Genomic DNA, 21491 nt, shown 5'->3' with positions numbered 1-21491 from the left:
GAAAGCGTGGCGAGCTCACAGATGTACAGAACAATAGGATATATGAGTGCTAGCTCACTATTCTGAAATACAATTTGTATTGTTTCATTGAAATTTCAATTGTACAGGAAAAGGAAAGATACACCATTAGTATATTGTGTTGTAAAACTGTTTCTTCAATACTCAGGAGAAAATGAACCTCAGTACTCTCCAGTCACCATTGGGAAGACTGAAGTTATTGTCCTTTCCTTCCCCCCAGCATTGACAATAATCTGCTGATTCTACTCTCCTTCCCAGCCATCATCTCAGGTTGTACCCGACTGCTTGCAATTTCAGCATCTTACAAGGCTCTGACCCATATTTTCTCTAACAATTTGTACTTTTACCTCCCTAACATTGCCAGTCTCCGTCCCATGAAAGCTCATCTGCCAATAACATTCACACCCAACCTGGACACCCTTTTCTACTTATGCCTGCCATTTCCAATACTCCTGCCTGGCCTCGCATGTGCCCTTCTTGGTTAATTTCAGGTAAGCCATAATTCTGCTGACTATACTGCATCATATCTGGCACCAGGTCTCTCACATTCAATACTTCAGGCCCTGCTGACATTTCACTCATCCAATGGCCCCAGTTTAAAATTCTTACCCTCAGGTTTACGATTTGACCCCTCCCTAGTTCCACATACCACAATGTATTTTGTATAGCTCCCTTGCCCCACTACTGGCCAATAGGCCTTAAGCTTTTTAAGCTCCCACACTGAACATGATCCACAACCACCCACTTGTCTCTCAAATACTCTGCTGAAAAGGGAATCACTGGATTAAGCTTTTGTTCACCCCAATAACACTTTCTCTGGTTCAGCACCTACTTTTACATCTCAAGGGACATTTTTCCACATTGCTACATTCAATAATAATTTGCATCAGGTTTGCTCCTCAAGAATAGACCTGCTGTGGGAGTTAGAGGGATTTTGGTGCCAGAGAACTATGTGTCAGTAATGGAGATCTTCAAGGAGAGATTTGGGGGAGGGGTTAGGGGGTGAGATAAGAGAATAATCAACATGCTTCTAGATGTGCTCACAATCTGTGTGATCACTAAACCAGGTGTTATAGCAACAGCTAGAGCAAGACAAAGCCAAAAATGGACAACGATTATATCCATAAGACAGCACTAACACTTTGAGAAATTAATTAGTATTTTCCTTCTAGGAAAAGTGCAACTGTCAATCCAATAAACAACTCAAATTCATGAAATTCTCTAACAAAGGGTTACCCACCTGCGCTACCAAGTCAGTCTGTTCCTTCTGGAACATTCGATTCAGAGATTCCGAGGCGAGGCCTACCATATCTGATCGCACCTTCATTCCATTCATCAAAGGCCCGATAGTTTCTAGCATTGCCATGGCTCGGACACACAACTTAAGAAAAAGGATTAAATTGTCAGTAAAGCTGCAAAAGTCACCACTTCATTATTTCTCAGATGCTAACACTAACACCAAAGGGGAATTCATTATTAAATAACAGGTATTGATCATCTGTCACTGGAATACTTTGGACAACTTTATTCAGAAGTCGCTTCTTTAAATAATAGACACAAACTGCTTGGACTTGACAATCCACACCAGCAAACAAATTGACAAGAGTCACTTGTATGTGGGCAGTGTCTATTTTCCAATTCTCCCCCTTCCTGCTAGTGATTGATGCCATCGGACCACAGAATCTGACCCTGTCCAATAAATACAACATGCTTGTTCTGTGTGAAGATAAGGAGGAAGCCCACGGGAAGGGCAGCTGTGTGCACGCGCGTGTGGTTGAAGGCTCCAGTACTGGAACAGGCAGGAACTACACCACTGTATTACATCTGAGTCAGGCTAGAAGTTGTACGCTCAGTGAAAAGGACTTTTACACCAGTACAGAGGATTGAGTGGGGGAATGAGGGTGCTGAGATAGAAATACAAGTTTTTTAAAAATCAGAGCCAGAATCCCTACAGTGCAGGAGGCCGCCATCTGGCTTGCACCGAAAATAAACCCACCTAGTCCCGTAACTGCACGTATTTACTCTGCTAACCTCTCCTGACACTAAGGGGCAATTTAACACGGCCAATTCATCTAACCTGCACATCTTTGGACTGTGGAAAGAAACCAGTGCAGACACAGGGAGAATGTTCAAACTCCACACCAGTCACCCGAGACCGGAATCGAACCCCCGGCACCGAGAGGCAGCAGTGTTAACGACTATGTCACCGTGCCACAGGATAGCAAAATAGCAGAATCCAGGTCATAAAGTGTTAAAAGGCAAAATTAAGTTCAGGAAAAAAAAACAGGAAATTACTGATAGAAACATAACAGAAGAAGTGACAAAAAAACAAGTGTGATAAGCAAAAAGATGCTAGAAAAACAGCATCAGGGAAGAGGGGTATGGTAGGACATTGCCCCAGTAAGATTTCTGTACATAAATGAAAACAGGGTAAGGAGTAAAACCAGCAAATCTGAAGCAAAATTTTAGTTTACAGGGAATGACAATCATTAAGATTTAGTTAACAGCTAGTTATGATTGGCAGAAAAATATTCTAAGTTATGAGATCTTTAAAAAAATGACAGGGAAATTGGAAAATCTAGTCATATTGATAAAATTAATTGTCGTGTTAGCGACAGAAGATATATCAGTTATGAGCGAGCTGGAGGTAGCAATTCCATCAATTTCTTTGTTCAAACAAAAAGGTGCAAGATTGGTGGGAGTTGCCTACAGATCCTATAGCAATGAGAAAGTAGTGGGGTGTCTGAATATTCAGATACGGGAAGTTTGATGCAAAACAGTAGTTATAATAGGAGATTAATTTTCACAGATTCTCAGAAGCAAAACAACTAATAACCTATATGCTGAATGAACATGTCCTGTATTTCATTGGGATTAGTCGTGGAAAGAAAATAACTAATTTCTGCTTAAATAGATTAAGATACTTTGAAAAATAGTAATATCAAGTAGGAGTTCCAATTGCATTAAATTGTCCAATTTAATAAACACACCCATCAAAACCACCCCACAGGAATCATTTCATTGCTATGAGTTTATTGGTTATAAACATTATTTGCATTGTTTTTAGGCAACTTCCTTTGACAGACTAGTCTTCAAACCATACCCACTTCACAAACAATGACATGAATATACAAGTCAGCTTTCTTCACATATAAACAACTGTGTTTGTCTTAGTGACTGTGAGCTTACATTTGTCTAAGTTGGACAAAGAATGCATTCTGTTTTTGCAGAGAAATAAGATGGAGTGTTTTCTCAGAAATATTCAATCACAAATTCTGGGCATGATCAAGTGCCTCACTTATACAGTTTATTTTTGTAAATGATTATGTAATAAACCTGTGCAATGGTTTTATCAGTTAGAAGGAGATGCCTAAAAGGCCAATATTATTAATCTTCTGCAGTGATATGAAGTGTAGTGAAACTCATCCAGTAGCAGTTATAGGAGGGATTATCTACCCTGCTTTACTCCATATACTAAGGATTGCTTACTCTGAATATCAATATACCACATATTAAATACATATTTCAGATAAGAGACCGAATGAGCTTGACAGTGGAAGGCATCTTGCAGGACAAATAATAAAATTGCATCGATAGCAATGCAAAATTTGAACTGATAAGTGAGGGTGAATAAGCACTTGTTACTTAAATGACATAAAACAAATCCACCAAATGCAATGAAGGTTTCGGTAACTATGATCAAAATCCAATCATTAAAAACTAAAAGCTAAAAATAAAGTCAATATTTAAGGACCAAATTAAAATAAATCTTTACCTCATTGTCAGAAAGTGCATGAATGACCCGGATTGATGACTTGGGGATGACATTGTTTTTGTGGTTCAGAGCCTGAATAACTTTAGGAAGGTGGCCTAATGGAGGTACCTGGTCTGCTAGCTGCGGCTGGGAATGAAAGAGGCAGACTGTTGCTGTGGTAACTGTTTCTAAGGTTTCACCCTGTGCAAAAAAGAGACACCAATTAATAACATGTGCAACACATGGGCTTTCACTTCTCACTGAGTTTGTGGAATGTAACCTGTTGAGACAAAGATGTACACAAACAATAAAAGAAAGAACAATAATTTAGGTGGCAGTGGTTAGCACTGCTGCTTCACAGTATCAGGGATCCAGGTTCAATTGCGTTTTGGGTGACTGACTGTGCTTCTCTCCATGTCTGTGTGGGTTTCCTTTGGGTGTTCCAATTTCCTCCCATACTCCAGGCTAGGTTGACATGCTATTCTATGTTGCCCCTTAATGTCAGTGGGACTAGCAGGATAAATGCATGGGGTTATGAGGATAAGGCCTGGGTGGGATTATCATCAGTGCAGCTTGATGGGCTGAATGGTCTTCTATTGCACTGTAGGGCTTTTATAATTTTATAAAAAGCCTTTCAATCCAACCAGGCTGCCTGTCCCATGCAATCTCCCTACAGAAAACTGACAAAGTCAGAAAATCTCTCTGCAACTGGATCCTGAATGTCCTAACCCACAATCAGTAAGGATAGGCAACAACACCTCCTCCACAATTATCCTCAACACCAGTGCCCCACAAGGCTGCATTCTCAGCCCCGTATGTTCCTTGTACACCTACGACTGTGGCCACATTCCCCTCCAACTCAATTTTTAAGTTTGCTGATGACACCACCATAGTGGGTCAGATCTCAAACAATGATGAGACAGAGTGCAGGAATGAGGTAGAGAATCTGGTGCGATGACAATAATCTCTCCCTCAATGTCAACATAATGAAGGAGGTTGTCATCGACTTCAGGAAGCGTGAAGGAGAATATACCCCCATTTACATCAGTGGAGATGAAGTAGAAATGGTCAAAAGCTTCAAGATTTTTTAGGTGTCCAGATAACCAACAACCTGTCCTGGTCCTCCATGCTGACACTATAGTTAAGAAACCCCTCTCTTTCTCAGAAGACTAAGGAAACTTGGCACATCAGCAACATCTCTCACCAGCTTTTACGGATGCACCATAGAAAGCATTCTTTCTGGTTGTATCACAGCTTGGTATGGCTCCTGCTCTGCCTAAGACCACAAGAAACAAAAGGCGTGAATGTAGCCCAACCCATCACATCACACAAAGCAGCCTTCCATTCCTTGGCTCTTTCTACACTTTCCAGTGCCTCAGCAAAGCAGCCAGCATAATCAAGGACCCCATGCACACCGGACATTCTCTCTTCCACCAGGAAAAAGATACAAAAGTTTGAGGACACCTATCAACCGAATAAGAACAGCTTCTTCCCTGCTGCCAGACTTTTGAATGGACCTACCTCCTGTTAAGTTGTACACCCCAACTATGATTGTAACACTACATTCTGCACGCTCTTGTTTCCTTCTCTATGAATGGTTTGTTTTGTCTACATTGCACACAAGAAACAATACTTTTCACTGTATACATGTGACAATAATAAATCAAATCAACTAATTTAGATCAGATGCATAGTAAAGCCAATCCATTTGGCTTTGCTGTGAACTTAGAGTAGAAATAGAATTTTAGGTCAGTATATGAGATAGGATTTCAAAGAATTATCACAGAATTTTACAGCTCAGAAATTAGCTATGTGACCCACAAGGTTTCTGGTATTTTTACATACGGGCCTCCTCCCTTTTCACCAAGATATCCTTCTCTTCCTTTTTCCTATAATGGTCTATCCAGCTTAAATACATCCATGCTATTTGCCTCAAGCTCTTCATGGATTAGAAAGTTCCACTCTCCAAGTGAAGACATTTCTTAAAAGTTGCCTATAAAATACATTTGTGACTACTTTGCATGATAGTTTGGAGTTTTAAACTCACAGCACCACCCACTCCACCCAAAACTGGAAGCATTCTCTCTATCAAACACTTTCAATATATTTAAAACCTCTATCAAGTCAACTCAGTTTCTCCCACCAAAAACAGCTTCAAGGCTGATCAGTCTTTCCTGTTAAATACACCCACTCAGTGCAAAAATGATTTACATGGTTAACACTAAAACATATTTACCCTGCTAACTCCCTTTCTTTGTAAGATGGGCTGCAGAACTGTGTAAAAAGTCTGACAACACCAGGTTTAAGTCCAACCGATTTATTTGATAGTAAATTCACTAGCTTTCAAGGTTACCCTCTTCGTCAGGTGAATGGAGAGTTCTGGCCTCAGACAGAGCATATAAAGCACTGACAGACAGTCATTATCAATTGTAATTTTGATGTTGCATTTGATGATAAATTATTTCAGGTGTGAATAATTCCTAAAGGTTCAAAAGTCACTTTCCAATCACACAAAATGGCTATTTTTTTTGCATGTACACTACTACTGACATTAAATGATGTTTGCATTGTTATACTTACATGAGGATTATTTGCTTCCAGCAGTTCTGTGAGTTTCTCCAGCAGTGCAACAAGGAATTCCCGTGGTTTACGAAGAACCCAACCAGGTTGTGCAATAAAGATCCTCAGGAATACTCCTCCCACTGACAATTCACCTCCAACGTCACTGTAGACAACTGTGAAGTCTTCAGGTAACTGCAAAGGGTGGACAATTTACACAAGAGTATATTATCTCCTTTGCCGTCCCTACCAGTTCAAACAACCCATATGCTATTGCAGAGTCCATGATTCAGAGTAGGAGATTTATTTTACAACTTATGCCTACTCATAATAATGTATTAAACATGCAATCTCTCGTGGCTTTTCTTGCCCACACAAATAATCTGCAGTCAAATTTGATAGACATATACGAATGTAATTTTATTTCAGCTCCACCCATTATATCCCATATAAAATGCAAGGTCCGTTAGAAGCAAAGCTTTCTTCCAATGGCACATAAACAAGTGCCCATGCCTTATGACCATGGACAGATGAGCATTTAGCTAGCTAAAACTCCCTTGCCCACGTACAGGGAGTGGCCAACACATTGAAGTGACAACATCCAATGACATTGATGAGAATTGCTGACTTTCTGGGTTCCATTTTAAACTAGTTTAAAGTTGACTTGGTGGATAGGCAGCCTTTTTGAAGTTCTCCTGTACGCACGCAGCGTGGGTTGACGCATGAGTTCTGTTTTGACAAGGACAGGCCAAGTTTCTTGTATGCAGAACTGAAGAGATCAGCAGAGGTTTGAAAATCTGGTGCTGAGTGAGCAATAACACTGCGGTCATCTGCAAACTGGAGATTGCATTTCTACGGTGGTCAGTGCAGTTTTGGCCTGAGGGTGGCAAAGGAGCTTTCCATCCAGTCATTATTCAATGCTGATACCAGAAGGCACTTTATTATTGATGACGTGAATAGCCACTGTCAGGTAAGATTGTAAATAGTAAAGTTTAAAGTTTATTTATTAGCGTCGCAAGTAGGCTTACATTCACATCACAGTGAAGTTACTGTGAAAATCTCCTAGTCGCCACACTCCGCTGCCTGTTCGGAAACACCTGGGGAGAATTTATCATGCCCAATGCACCTAGCTAGCATGTATTTTACACTGTGGGAGGAAACCGGAGCATCCGGAGGAAACCCCCACAGATACGGGGAGAACATGCAGACTCTGCACAGATGTGACTCAAGCCGGGAATTGAACCTGGGTCCCAGACACCGTGAGGCAACAGTGCCAACCACTGTGCCACCATAGTATGGGGCTTTGCTTGGCCAGGTCCAGGTTTTGAAGGCATCTGTTTCAGATCTCCCAAGACATTTGCAGTTATGTCATGCAACAAATACAGAATTGTGAAGAGGTTTCTTGGGCAACCAAATCTTTGGAACACAAACCACAAAGCCTCAAAATTGAGAGAGTCAAATGCTTTGGTCAGGTCAATTAATGCAAAGAATTCCTGGTGTTTTTCTCGACATGTTTCTTGGATTTGTCTGGAAATGAAGACCATGTCAGAGGCTCCTTTAGAAGGATTAAAGCCACGCTATCTGAGGGGATTTCCTTAGCTTCTGGAAGACGCAATTCAGACAATTCGGCCTCTTTGTGAATATTGCCAAAACAAAAAGCTCATCAATCCCCACATAGTCAGCGAAATGTTCCACCTTGGCAATCACCTCTGTCAAAAGACTACCATCAACAAGGAGATTCAACATAGTGACCTAAGGCAGGAAGAGCACAAAATGGGTCTTCAGTGCCATTCAATGTCCACATCAAACTTGATTCCCTGATGAGGCAGCATGGTGGCACAATGGTTAGCACTGCTGCCTCACAGCGCTAGGACCCGGGTTCGATTCCCTGCCTGGGTCACTGTCTGTGTGGGGTTTCCTCCGGATGCTCCGGTTTCCTCCCATTGTCCAAATATGTGCGGTTTAGATGGATTGGCCATGCTAAACTGCCCCCTTGTGTCAGAGGAACTAACTATGGTAAATGCATGGGGTTATGGGGATAGGGCCTGGCTGGGATTGTGGTCGGTACAGACTCAATGAGCCAAATGGCCTCCTTCTGCACTGTAGGATTTTACGATTCCAAGATTCCAAAAGAGGGGACCAAATAAAGTTGTATTCAACCAACAATATACTGTTATCCTCATCACTCTTCCTGTCCCTTTGCTCATGAGGAGGAAAGTGCAACCAAGAAGTGAAAAGATTTCCAGTTATTTTACCATTACTGTGAATTTTACTCAAGTCAAAATAAATACTGTTTGTATTCTGGCCTGTTTCTGGCCCCAAATATTGTTTGAGAGAAATGGTTCTTCAAACTGAGTCAATTCGGCCCCCTCAAGTCAATATCAAAATTACAGGAGAATACATCCTTGTGTACTGCCTTCTTAAAAATCTATTATTTATATAATCTCTGCATACCTTCCAATTCACATCCGGATTGTCACGCTGTTGCTTGTAGTGGCTTGAAAAGAAAGAACATGCTGAGTTTAGTTGAAATGTCTCAGTTTTGGTAAAGCAGTGCCACATTTTATTTTGCATGGTGAATCTTGGGAATTTATTGATGGCAGTGGGGATCGGAACACTGGTAATTTTGAGGCCAGTGCCCTGGAGACCCCAGTTTATTTTTCAGATGCACAGCAAAGGTTGTTTGTCCTTTCTGCCTGTCCTTTAAATAGGACTGTATTGCACTAGACATGGTATACAGCACGCAAGAAACAATACTTTTCACTGTATACTAATGTGTGACAATAATAAATCAAATCGATATTTTTTCCCATTCCAAACCAGCTTTTTGGTGACTTGGGTGAAAGTTGTAAATTTAGAGCAAATTGAGAAAGTAAAAAGTCTGTCAAGGGTACTGTGAATTGAAGCCAGGCTCTGGGTGAAAAAGCACCTGCCTAACACACATCAGCCAGTCTGACTAAATTAAACTCCAATAGACACCAGTTAATCTTGAAGTTACACCTTAAAACCACTAAAGCAAAACTACTGCCATCATTTCCCTCAAGCTTTATTCACAATCCACCTTAGACCCTATTTTAACAGTTCAGCTAAGCAATTAGTTTAACCATTCTTTCCACAACAGTTTTCCATGTAATCTTTTTAGTATCTGGAAAAAAGAAAGGGGAGTAACAATCCTGTTTCTTCACATCCTACCCAACTTAAGCGAGAAACCATGTCAACTTTTCTACTTTAACACCAGGGAGAGATTGGTCATGATCTGATTGAGTGGAAGAGCAGGGCTGAATTTGCCAACTTTTGCGCTTAAGAACATAAGAAATAGGAGCAGGAGTAGGCCATCTAGCCCTTCGAGCCTGCCCCGCCATTCAATAAGATCATGGCTGATCTGTTGTGGCTCAGTTCCACTTTCCCGCCCTCTCCCCATAACCCTTAATCCCCTCTCTTATCAAGAACCCATCAACCCGCTTCTTAAAAATATTTAGCGAGGCAGCCTCCACCACTTCAACGGGCATAGAATTCCCATGTTCCTGACACAAATGATACTCATGCTGTGGCTACAAACGTATATCAATTCCCACAACTAAAAGAAATTGGTCATAAAAATTGACTAGACCAGGATTCTAGCTCCCACAACATCACGTGATTTCATCCCTCTTGTTCCCAAGCTGCTCTGTTAATGTCTCTGCTATTTTGAGGGCACGAGTTGAGGAGGAAAGATAAGCTCCAGGGAGAGAAAAAAAAATCAAATGGTCGGCACAAATTGGATGAGCTGTGCAATGTGTTCTAGAGAGACTTAGAAGTTGTGGTACAAAATTCATAAAGCACAAGATGTCAATAGTTTTAAACAAAAGAAAAAGTAATAGAGTCGTTGATATAAATTGTAAACGGCTGAGGCCCAGCATTCCACTAGGAACAGCCTGCCAACTTGAAAATGCCCTATTAATCCCTACTCTCTTCATCATAACCAATTCTCTATCCATACCAATATGTGCACATCACCAAAATGCAGTGGTCAGGCACAAAAATGTTCAAAAAGGCTAAGGGAACGTTAAGCTTTATCTCTAGAGAATTAGATTATAAGTGACTAGAACCTTGGTTACATCTGTAAAAAAACCCCAATTAGGCCACATCTGGTGTACTGTATAGAGTAATGGGGAAACCACACCTTAGAAAGGCCTTGGAAGGTCAGTGAGGTCAACAGAATGTTAGCAGGGATCTGAGGGCTAAATGATGAGATTATGTATATTAGACATTAAAGACGACAAACATTGCCAATGATGGGAAGCTTGGCAGAAAGCCTTAAAATCAGTCCGGTCATCAGGAGACACGTCAGAAACAGTTCCTTTATAGTAAACAAGGTAGAAATGTGGAACCCTGACAAAAAATGCTGAGACACTGGCTCAATTATGATTTTAAATCCGGTACTAAAGGTCATCACTGTGGCACAGTGGTTAGCACTGCTGCCTCACAGCTTCAATTCTGGCCTTGCATCACTGTGTGGAGTTTGCACGTTCTCCCCATTACTGCATGGGTTTCCCCCGGTTTCCCCCCTCAGTCCAAAGATGTGCGGGTTAGATAGATTGGTCGTGCTAAATTGACCCTAGTGTCGGGGGATTAGCAGGTAAGTATGTGGGGTTACAGAAAAGGGCCTGGGTGGGACTGTGGTCAGTACAGACTTGATAGCCTGAATGGCCGCCTCCTGTACTGTAGGGATTCTATGATTAAGGTATATGGAGCCAGGGAGGGTAAACAGACTCAGATCATGGACAATCTGTGTCCTGAGTGACGAACAAGTTCAAGGAGCTGATTGGTCTACTACTGTTCTTATGTTCACTGCCTTTTCCTGTTTATATTGTACCATTAAAGTACCTCTTAGACAATTTCAAGTATGTATTACACCAAATAATTTCAAAGCCTCTATATTTTGAAACTGCCCCAAATTGAAATAAAAATCAGGTCCATTAGAATAGTACTCACACTAATGCCATTTATATATTTTCCTAAACTACAGACAGTGGATTGGGTAGCATTCTTGTCAATATATTGCAAAATAACAAAATACATTGCACGTTACAAGAAATCTTCTGCTGGAGCCTCAAATTATTCAATGTGTGCTGGGCATCTCTGCACACAAAATTAACAACTTCCCTTCAATATTAATAGGAACAGACAAGATCATTCTATGAATTCAGAAATTAGTGCCAACATTAGCTTACGCACTCGAGCACCATTTGTCGGATGGTTGTAGACACCTTCTCCCTGGAGTTGTCATTCCATATCAGTTCTGGGTTTTCATGTGTCCCCTCGAATATGTGCACAGATGCTTCAGGATTGTCCCTCATGGCATCCATGAAGACACTCGGTAAAAATTTGGTCAACATGATTCTTACCTAAATTGGGAGTGGTACAGTTACTGATACAGTTTGAGTGTGCTTCATATCATGAGCATTAAAACAATGATGACTGAAAACAGATAGGAGCTTCACAGAATCCGTAGAATCCCTGTAGTGCAGGAGGCCATTCGGACTATCGAGTCTGCACTGACTCTCCAAAAGAGCATCTTGTCGGGGCCCACTCCCCCCACGCTATACCTGTAACTCCTTGCATTTACCATGGCCAATCCAGCTAACCTACATCTCATGGGACACTAATGGGCAATTTAGCGTGGTCAATCTACCTAACCTGCACATCTTTGGACTGTGGGAGGAAACCGGAGCACCTGGAGAAAACCCACACAAACATGGGGAGAATGTGCAAACTCCACACAGTCACCCAAGGCTGGAATCGATGACAGGTCACTTGCGCTGTGAGGCAGCGGTGCTAACCACTGCGCGACCGTGCCACCCTGCTAAATTCCCAACTGCATTCTGTGAAATAGCTTTCTTCCCTGGCAGGTAGCTAGCAAACAGAGAGATATCTGGCTTGTTCATGACAGCAGTAATGAAGATACCATAGAACTCATTTATTTACAACAGCCAAGAAACCTGGGTGAAAGGTCCAGAGTAGCAAGATTTAATTAGAGGAGCCCCGATATGAATTTCTTCTCTGGAACTTTATTCCAACTTCATCACCAGAAAGATAGAATTGGTGATGTTCTCCTATAAAGGATTAGCCAATCTCAGACAGAAAGAAACAGTAAGGGTGCATTGGAGAAATGAAACTCTTGCATCTCCAGAAATTGCTCAAGCTCCACAATTCTTGTCCACTGAATAACTTGTCCCTTGTCTTCAAACTCCATGTTTTGTTACTAATCGCTGGAAAAATTCAAGTTCTTTATCTGTGTATAAAAACTTAATAACAAGGGCAAAATAATAAGGGATTTGGTTCGGCAGATTAAAAAAAAAAGTGAAAACAGTAGCAACTACTCCAGCTTAAAACCACCAACTTCTCCAAGCTAAACAAAGTCTTTAAAAATACATTGGCTTCACACACCTAGCAAAACTAGTATGACTTTCTGGATACCGATGATTTAACACCGACAAAATGGCAATACCATCCACTGACTTTGTCTACACTTCCCACTGCCTTGGAAAAACAGCCAGCACAATCAAGGAATCCCATGCACAAAGGACATACTCTCTTCCACCTTCTTCCGCTGGGAAGGGATACAAAAGTCTGAAATCATATATCAACCAACTGAAGAACAACTTCTTCCCTGCTGCAATCAGACTTTTAAATCATAGAATTCTACAGTGCAGAAGGAAGCCCATCAAGTCTGCACCAATGACAATCCCACCCAGGTCCTATCCCCATAACTCTCGTGCATTTATCTTAGCTAGTCTCCAGCATTAAGGGGCAATTTAGCATGGCTAATCCACCAAACCTGCACATCTTCGGACTGAGAGAAGAAACCGGAGCACCCGGTGGGAACCCACACAGACACAGGGAAAACATGCAAACTCCACACGGTGACTGGAGTCCGGAATCGAATCCGGGTCCTTGGCGTTGAGAGACAGCAGTGCTAACCACTGTGCCATCATGCCGCCCCTGGAATGGACTTTTCTTATTTTAAATTGATCTTTCTCTACACCCCAGCTGTGACTGTAACACTACATTCTGCACCCTTTCTTTCTCCATTATGTATGCTGTGAACAGTATACGTTGCCTGTATGAAGAAACAATTTTTTTTGCTGTATTCCAATACATGTGACAATAATAAATCAAATCAAGGCGGCCAGTAACTTCAGTTTCTCTCACAAAGCATCAAGCTAATCCACAGTTACTGTTATTGAAGATGTTGACACCTCAAACATTTATGCCTTTTTGTTCGACTGTTTCCTTAGCAATCCCAATTTCAAAATTTTACGTGCAAACAAAAACTACCTGAAACATGAAACTAACATGGGATAAACTACTGTTCTCATAACACTAAGAAAATATTTGCTTCAATTGTTTTGGCTGTTCACAAAACCAACCAGGAGCTTAAAACAATTACATACCTTTGGTCCAAAGAGTTTGTCTGTAATCATTTTGGCAAAGAGCTCCGCAGTCTGCGCTCGAACCTGAGGATGAGTTGAATTACAAAACATGTCTAGCAGATATACAAGGGCACCTGCACAGAAGCAGAACAGTACATAACTTCAAGTTTGCTGCTCAAAAATATACTGTTTCAAATAAAATAGGTACAAATGCAAAAATATTGAACTGGCAATTTCAACAACATGTTAATCTCTTGATTTCAGACAGTTTTCCCAAAAAGATGGGATTCAATTGAGATTGAACAGATGACACCAATAAGGATTTGACATGCACGTTCAGCCCAACTAAGACTAGTGAAGATTTGATTGTAAATTTTGAACTGAATGAAGGACCGTAGTGCTACTGTTTGAAGTATGCAATTAAATGCAGCACAAAGCTCCCTCCACGCTGTCTGGCATTCAAAAGAAAAGCACCTGCAACAATCACCAGACATTTTACCATTGTCTTCACTAGCAATCCAATCAGACATACACGCTTAAATAAAAATAAAATGAATAGTTCCAGAATTTACTGGAGTTCTATGAGGATGTGTCTAGGGCAGTGGATAGAGGAGAGCCGGTGGATGTGGTCTTTCTGGATTTTCAGAAGGCGTTTGACAAGGTACCTCACAAGAGGTTATTGCAGAAGGTCAGGGGACATGGAGTTGGGGGTAGGGTGTTAGCGTGGATAGAGGATTGGTTGTCAAATAGGAGGCAGAGAGTGGGGGTCAATGGGTGCTATTCGGATTGGCGGTTGGTGACTAGTGGGGTGCCCCAGGGGTCGGTGCTGGGGCCTCAGCTATTTACCATTTATATAGATGATCTGGAGGAGGGAACCGAGTGCAGGGTGTCGAAATTTGCTGATGACACCAAGATTGGGGGAAAGGCAAATTGTGCGGAGGGTGTGGAGAGTCTGCAGAAGGATCTAGATAGGCTGGGCGAATGGGCCAGGAAATGGCAAATGGAATTTAATGTTGGCAAGTGTGAGGTGGTCCACTTTGGTAGGAAGAATGGTAGGAAGGACTATTACTTACGTGGCGAAAAACTGCAGCAGGCGACAGTGCAGAGGGACCTCGGGGTCCTTGTGCATGAGTCACAAAAACCCAGCTTGCAGGTGCAGCAGGTGGTCAGGAAGGCGAATGGGATGCTGGCCTTCATAGCGAGGGGGATTGAATATAAAAGTAGGGAGGTCTTGCTGCAGCTGTATAGGGCATTGGTGAGGCCGCAGCTGGAGTACTGTGTGCAGTTTTGGGCGCCGCACCTGCACAAGGATATTTTGGCCCTGGAGGGAGTGCAGAGGAGGTTTACTAGGCTGATACCGGAGTTGAGGGGATTGAGCTATGAGGAGAGGCTGAATAAACTAGGCTTGTACTCGCTAGAGTTTAGAAGAATGAGGGGAGATCTCATTGAGACGTATAAGATGATGAATGGGATGGATAGGATAGAGGTGGAGAGACTCTTCCCGCTCAAAAAAGACAGTAGGACTAGGGGGCACAGCCTCAAGATAAAGGGGAGGCGGTTTAGAACGGAGTTGAGGAGGAACTTCTTCACTCAAAGGGTGGTGAATCTCTGGAATTCTCTGCCCGTTGAAGTGGTGGAGGCTGCCTCGCTAAATATTTTTAAGAAGCGGGTTGATGGGTTCTTGATAAGAGAGGGGATTAAGGGTTATGGGGAGAGGGCGGGAAAGTGGAACTGAGCCACAACAGATCAGCCATGATCTTATTGAATGGCAGGGCAGGCTCGAAGGGCTAGATGGCCTACTCCTGCTCCTATTTCTTATGTTCTAATAAACTAATAATAAAAATGGGATAATGCAACAATTTCTAAACAGTAGGTGTTCCAACTAATCATGTCACCAAATGCTGTGATTTACTGTTTAAACTTAGTACATGGGGAGCAGTATGTGCTGGACGGAAAAGATTGTTACTTCATTACCTATGGAAGATAATCTTGTTGAAAATATCAATTTTTATCTCATTTACTCTCAAAACCAAAATAGCCCGGAAATTGCAGCAGTCTTGTTATTTCAAATCTCTATTCTTTTCACTGATTTGATTTGTCACATTTCAGTTACTAACAATTAACATTGCAAAAATGACTTAGATGTACATGCTTGCATCATGTTACAGGCAAACATCCACAGCTTGCTGCAAAAAAAACTGGGGAGACATATTTCAAAATGTTTACATAATCGAGCACAGGCAATCACTGGATCTGCTTTATTTCCAAGTGTAACAATGTACGAGGATGCAAATTTATACCCTGGAATCCAATCTAACCATCCTCCATTCACAGAAAATAAGTTGAAAAAAATCAAATATATCACATTACCTTTCCCCATGGCTTCTTTTATGATCTTTGTATTTGACGTCAAAGCATAAAGGGTTTCAAGGACAAGCTGTCGACCTAAGAAACAGTAATATTGTAAGTTCCCTTACATTCTTTTACATGGATTTGAAAATCTATGACAAAGGACACTTTTTGAAAAAAACAACTAAAGCCAATCTGCATTCGGTCTCTCCGGCTCAGTGACAAATACATTGCATTAGGAAATTAAACTTAGCATAATCTGTGATTTTATAAGACCGTAAGACATAGGAGCAGAATTAGGCCACTCGGCCCATTGTGTCCACTCTGCCACTCAATCATGGCTGATATGATTCTCATCCCCATTACCCCCTGATCCCCTTAAGCAAGAACCTATCTCTGTCTTAAAGACACTAGATAAGTTGGCCTCTACAGCCTTCTTAGGCGAAGAGTTCTACAGATGCACTACTCTCTGGCTAAAGAAATTCATCCTCATCTGTTTTAAAGGATCATCCATTTTGCCTGAGATTGTGCCGTCTGGTTCTTGCTTTTCCTACTAGTGGAAACATCCTCTCCACATCCACTCTATCTAGGCGTCGCAGTATCCTGCAAGTTTCAATAAGATCCCCCCCTCATCCTTCTAAACTCCAACGAGTATAGACCCAGAGTCCTCAACTGTTCCTCATACAATTTTGCTTTTTCTACCCTTTCAGCTTGTTCAAATTCCTTTTAAAATGCTGTTTATCTGGAATATTTCCCAATTTTGAAGTCCCAAAATGACTAACCTGTTCCCTCCAGTTTCAACCTGTGTTTATTACTTTTTCACCACCATTTTCCACACACTGGTTTTTATAGTATGTTGTTAGTGTTTTTTCTTCTTAGTTATTTCATCTTTCTCAAAATCCTAGTTGGTTCTCGTGTGTTCCTCTCTATTTCTTGATTTTTAGGTCTTACTTTTAAGACCAGGACAATCAAGACACCAACTCAGGTTAGAGCTAGGAATGGGATTGAGTAGCGATTGGCTATGACAGACTGGGACTGGAGTCTTAGGTGGCAGCATTGAGGCAGCTGGGCACAGTTTAGAATGGAATCAAGAAAAAGAAAGCAGTTGGACTGAAAGGGCATCTGGTGAATTCAATGGCTTAAGCTGGGTAACATTTGGAGAGGACTCAAACGTGGGTAACCCAAGGAAATGGTGGCAGGAAATGGAAAGAATGAGCAGAGAAGAGAAATGGATAAGTAAATTAAACCATAAAAACAATTTTACACAAGTTGAAAATTTGAGTGTTGGCAAAAAATTAAAGCAAGGTTTTTTTATTTGTAAATATTACACTTTTTTTGGCAGTGAGGAAGCAGTAGGATCATATAGAAGTAGAGAAGGGTAAAAGAAAGGAGAAAAGAGTAAGAACGGGGAAAGTATTTGTTGTTTATAGAATTTGGGCATAGGCTGAACAACAAAAGAACGGTTGAAACTAAAACAGAAAATGCTGGAAAATCTCAACAGGTTTGACAGCATCTGTGGAGAGGGAATAGAGCCAATGTTTCAAGACTGGATTATCCAGATTTGAAACATTAGCATTGGATCATCCAGACTCAAAACATTGGCTTTATTCTTTTTCCACAGATGCTGTCAGACCTGCTGAGATTTTCCAGCATTTTCTGTTTTAGATTCCAGCATTTGCAGTATTTTGCCATTAAAAGGACTGTTGTAGTGTGCTTAAGGTGGCACCTGCTGAAAAAAGTGGCAAGTTTAGTGGCTGATTCACTAGACAAGGTGCAGCTTCAAAATTCCCTCATGTTCCCTCACAAGCGATCCTCAGCATTTCCCTTCCAACTCCAGTGTTTTGAAGGTACACATTTTGGCTGTAGCAAATTACAGGGAGAGAAAAAGCACTGCAGTTGCCAAAAATTGAAATCAACTGAAAATGTTGAAAGTGTTCAGCAGTCAAGTAGCATTTGTGGAGAGAGAAATGTTTTCAGTCTCAATCCTGTTATATGACAGAGGAACACACAATACCTGAAATGCAAATACTGCTCTGTCCACAGTTGCTGTCTGACCTGTAAAGAGTTTGCAACATTTCCTTGTTTTTTCACAAATCCAAGGGACTGGTGACCTTCTGCTCTGATCAGAAACTAAACGTGGCAAGCTAACGAGACTAGATGGTAAATTTAAATTGGATTCTGCCTTCAGTAGGCAGCTCATTGGCACACTACGGCCTCACTGTGCATTGGACCTGGGTTCGATTCCATGTTGATGTCCATGTGGAGCTTGCATAGTTTTTTTTGTATCTGAGCAGGTTCCCTCCAGGTGCTCCAGTTTCCTCCCAGAGTCCAAAGATGTGTGGATTAGAGATGGTAAGTGTGGGTGGTGACAGGGATAGGGCAGAGAGGAGAGGGTCTCAATGGGATACTCTTCCAAAGAGTCGATGCAGACTCAATGGGTCAGATTACCTCTTTTTGCACTGTAGAAATTCTACGGTTCTAACCAACACATGTACTTTCCAGCAGTGGATACTGGATAATAAATGTGGAGCAAGAACCCTGGCTGATTATCCACCTTCCAAGTCTAGGGACACTCTCTCTTCTAAATCCAACTAAGATCAGCCAACTCAAAGTCTCAAAAGGCTGTTACCTGGTCTAGGTGGCTCCTTTTATAAAGCACTCTTATTAAATTGAGCCATCAGGTGAACAAACTGTTGCTTAAACATTTACCACCCCCAGCTAAAAACATCCAATTTCCCCACTAAAAGCAAAGGCTCCCATAAACTAATCAAATTTTAAAAATTCATTTCTGAGTTATTGAAGGGATACTTACTGGATGGCAATGAATGCAGCAGAACGAGGAGGTTAGAAAGGACCAATGATTCAGCAATGTTATTTACACATTCTTGGTTAGCTGTCACTATGTTCACTACCTGTGGCATAACAGTAAAATGTTCAGAAACATTTATGAATCCATGCATATGTATTCAGAAAAACAAAAACATATTACTGATCACTGCCTGTTTATAAATGAATGGCAAAGTTTAATGCCTTTTTATAAAAATTAAAATTGGGCAATCATGAGTAAACATACTACAAACCCTTCAATGTTTTTGCACCAGACATATCAACATAAGAACCAGGGGCAGGATTTGGCCATCTGGCCCATCAAGCCAGTTTCACCATTCAATAAGATCGCAGCTGATCTTTTTGTGGACTCAGCTCTGCTTACCTGCCCGCTCACCATAACCTTTAATTCCTTTACTGTTCAAAAATCTATTTATCCTTGCCTTAAAAGCATTCAATGAGATAGCCTCAACTGCTTCATTGGGCAATTCCACAGATTCACAACTCTTTGGGTGAAGAAGTTCCTCCTTAACTCAATCCTAAATCTGCTCCCCCTTATTTTAAGACCATGCCTGCCTAGTTCTAGTTTCATCTGCCAGGGGAAACAACTTTCCTGCTTCTGTCTTATCTATTCCCTTCATAACCTTATATGTTTCTATAAGATCCCCTCTCATTCTTCTGAATGGCCCCAGTCTATTCAGTCTCTCCTCATAAGCCAACCTTCCCAGCTCTGGAATCAACTTAGTGAATCACCTGTGCCACCCCTCCAGTGCCAGTTTATCCTCTCAAGTGAGGCCAAAACTGTACACAGTACTCCAGATGTGACCTCAACAGCATCTTTACAGCTGCAACATAACCTCCCTGTTTTTAAAACTTCAGCCCTCTAGCAAAGAAGGACAAGATTTCCTTTGCCTTCTTAATTACCTGCTGCACCTGCAAACCAACTCCTTGTGATTCTTGCACAAGGACAGCCAGGTGTCACTGCACAGCAGCATGCTGCAATTTTACCATTTAAATAATAGTCCATTTTGCTGTTATTGCTACCAAAATGGATCAGTTCAAGTTCATTCACAAGTCACCTGTCCAAAATGATAATCGTGCTTTTCTGCATTGAGCATTATTTATCCAAGCCAGAGGACCAAAATTATCCAAACTAAACACAAATACTTCTAAAATTAAATCTGGATTCAATCTGTTCTTTAAAAATATAGAACTTATCATGAGGAAACTATCTTTGACCAAACAGAAATCACTTTGCAATGCTTCATAAAAACACCAAGCTTTAAAAGTTACTTTTTTAATGACTGAAACGCCATTTGTTACAGCACATAGAACTGACAAGCTAGATTAAAGCACTGGCACAGTACAAAATATAGCTCCCATCTTTAACGCGAGAGAGCTCAATCACCCCCTCCGGACATTCAATTGCAATAACACTGCAGAATCCGCCTCCATCAACAGCCTGGGGGTTATCACTGACCAGAAACTGAACTAGTCATAAAACTATGACTAGTCACTGTGGCTACAAGGTCAGAGGCTGGGAATTGTATGGAGTGTAATTTATCTCCTGCACCCCAAGCCTGTCCACCATCTACAAATAGACAAGTTAGGAGCATGATGGAATACTCTCCATTTGTTCAGATGAGTGCAGCGCCGACAACACAAGAAGCTTGACATCAACCAAGACAAAGCAGTCATTTGATTGCACCCCATCCACTACCTTAAATATTCACTCCCACCTCCACTGACACAGTAGTAGCAGTCTGCACCATTTATAAGATGCAATGCAGCAATTCACCAAGACTCCGCCAACTAGTTGGTGACTAGTAGAGTGCCGCAGGGATCGGTGCTGGGGCCTCAGCTATTTACCATTTATATAGATGATCTGGAGGAGGGGGCTGAGTGTAGGGTGACGAAATTTGCTGATGACACAAAGATGAGTGGAAAAGTAAATTGGGCAGAGGGTGTGGAAAGTCTGCAGAGGGATCTGGATAGGCTGAGCGAGTGAGCGAGGACCTGGCAGATGGAGTATAATGTTAGCAAGTGTGAGGTTATCCACTTTGGCAGGAATAATAGTAGGAGGGATTACTATTTAAAGGGCAAGAAGCTGCAGCATGCTATGGTGCAGAGGGACCTGGGGGTCCTTGTGCATGAGTCGCAAAAACCCAGTCTGCAGGTGCAGTAGGTGATCAAGGAGGCAAATGGGATGCTGGCCTTTATAGCGAGGGGGATAGAATATAAAAGCAGGGAGGTCTTGCTGCAACTGTACAGGGCACTGGTGAGGCCGCAGCTGGAGTACTGTGTGCAGTTTTGGTCGCTACACTTGCAGAAGGATGTTTTGGCCTTGGAGGGAGTGCAGAGGAGGTTCACTAGGCTGATACAGGAGATGAGGGGGTTAGACTATGAGGAGAGACTAAACAGACTGGGTCTGTACTCGGAGTTTAGAAGGATGAGGGGGGAATCTTATAGAGACGTATAAGATAATGAAAGGGATGGATAGGGAAGAGGTAGAGAGATTCTTCCTGCTCAGAAAGGACAGCAGGACTAGAGGGCACAGCCTCAAGATAAGG

The 21491-nt window shown here is 41.7% G+C and overlaps 1 protein-coding gene across 5 annotated transcripts in view; it reads right to left on the bottom strand.

Annotated features, from left to right (window-relative positions):
- dnajc13 (dnaJ homolog subfamily C member 13) overlaps positions 1-21491 on the bottom strand; it is a 128787-nt gene that overhangs the window by 11599 nt on the left and 95697 nt on the right. For all 5 annotated transcript variants that reach the window (XM_080202262.1, XM_080202253.1, XM_080202271.1 and 2 more), the window contains 8 exons: positions 18908-19007; positions 16117-16191; positions 13768-13880; positions 11549-11718; positions 8786-8828; positions 6353-6526; positions 3794-3973; positions 1259-1399 (listed from right to left, as the gene is read on the bottom strand). In XM_080202262.1, coding sequence (XP_080058388.1) covers positions 1259-1399; positions 3794-3973; positions 6353-6526; positions 8786-8828; positions 11549-11718; positions 13768-13880; positions 16117-16191; positions 18908-19007 — 996 coding nt within the window. The remainder of the gene's footprint in view (positions 1-1258; positions 1400-3793; positions 3974-6352; positions 6527-8785; positions 8829-11548; positions 11719-13767; positions 13881-16116; positions 16192-18907; positions 19008-21491) is intronic.

This window comes from Carcharhinus amblyrhynchos, chromosome 2 (assembly GCF_965287045.1).
Source record: "Carcharhinus amblyrhynchos chromosome 2, sCarAmb.v2.hapA, whole genome shotgun sequence".
NCBI classification, from domain to species: domain Eukaryota; kingdom Metazoa; phylum Chordata; class Chondrichthyes; order Carcharhiniformes; family Carcharhinidae; genus Carcharhinus; species Carcharhinus amblyrhynchos.
The sequence above is the reverse complement of the archived record's forward strand: the minus strand, read 5'-3'. Positions and strand labels throughout refer to the sequence as shown.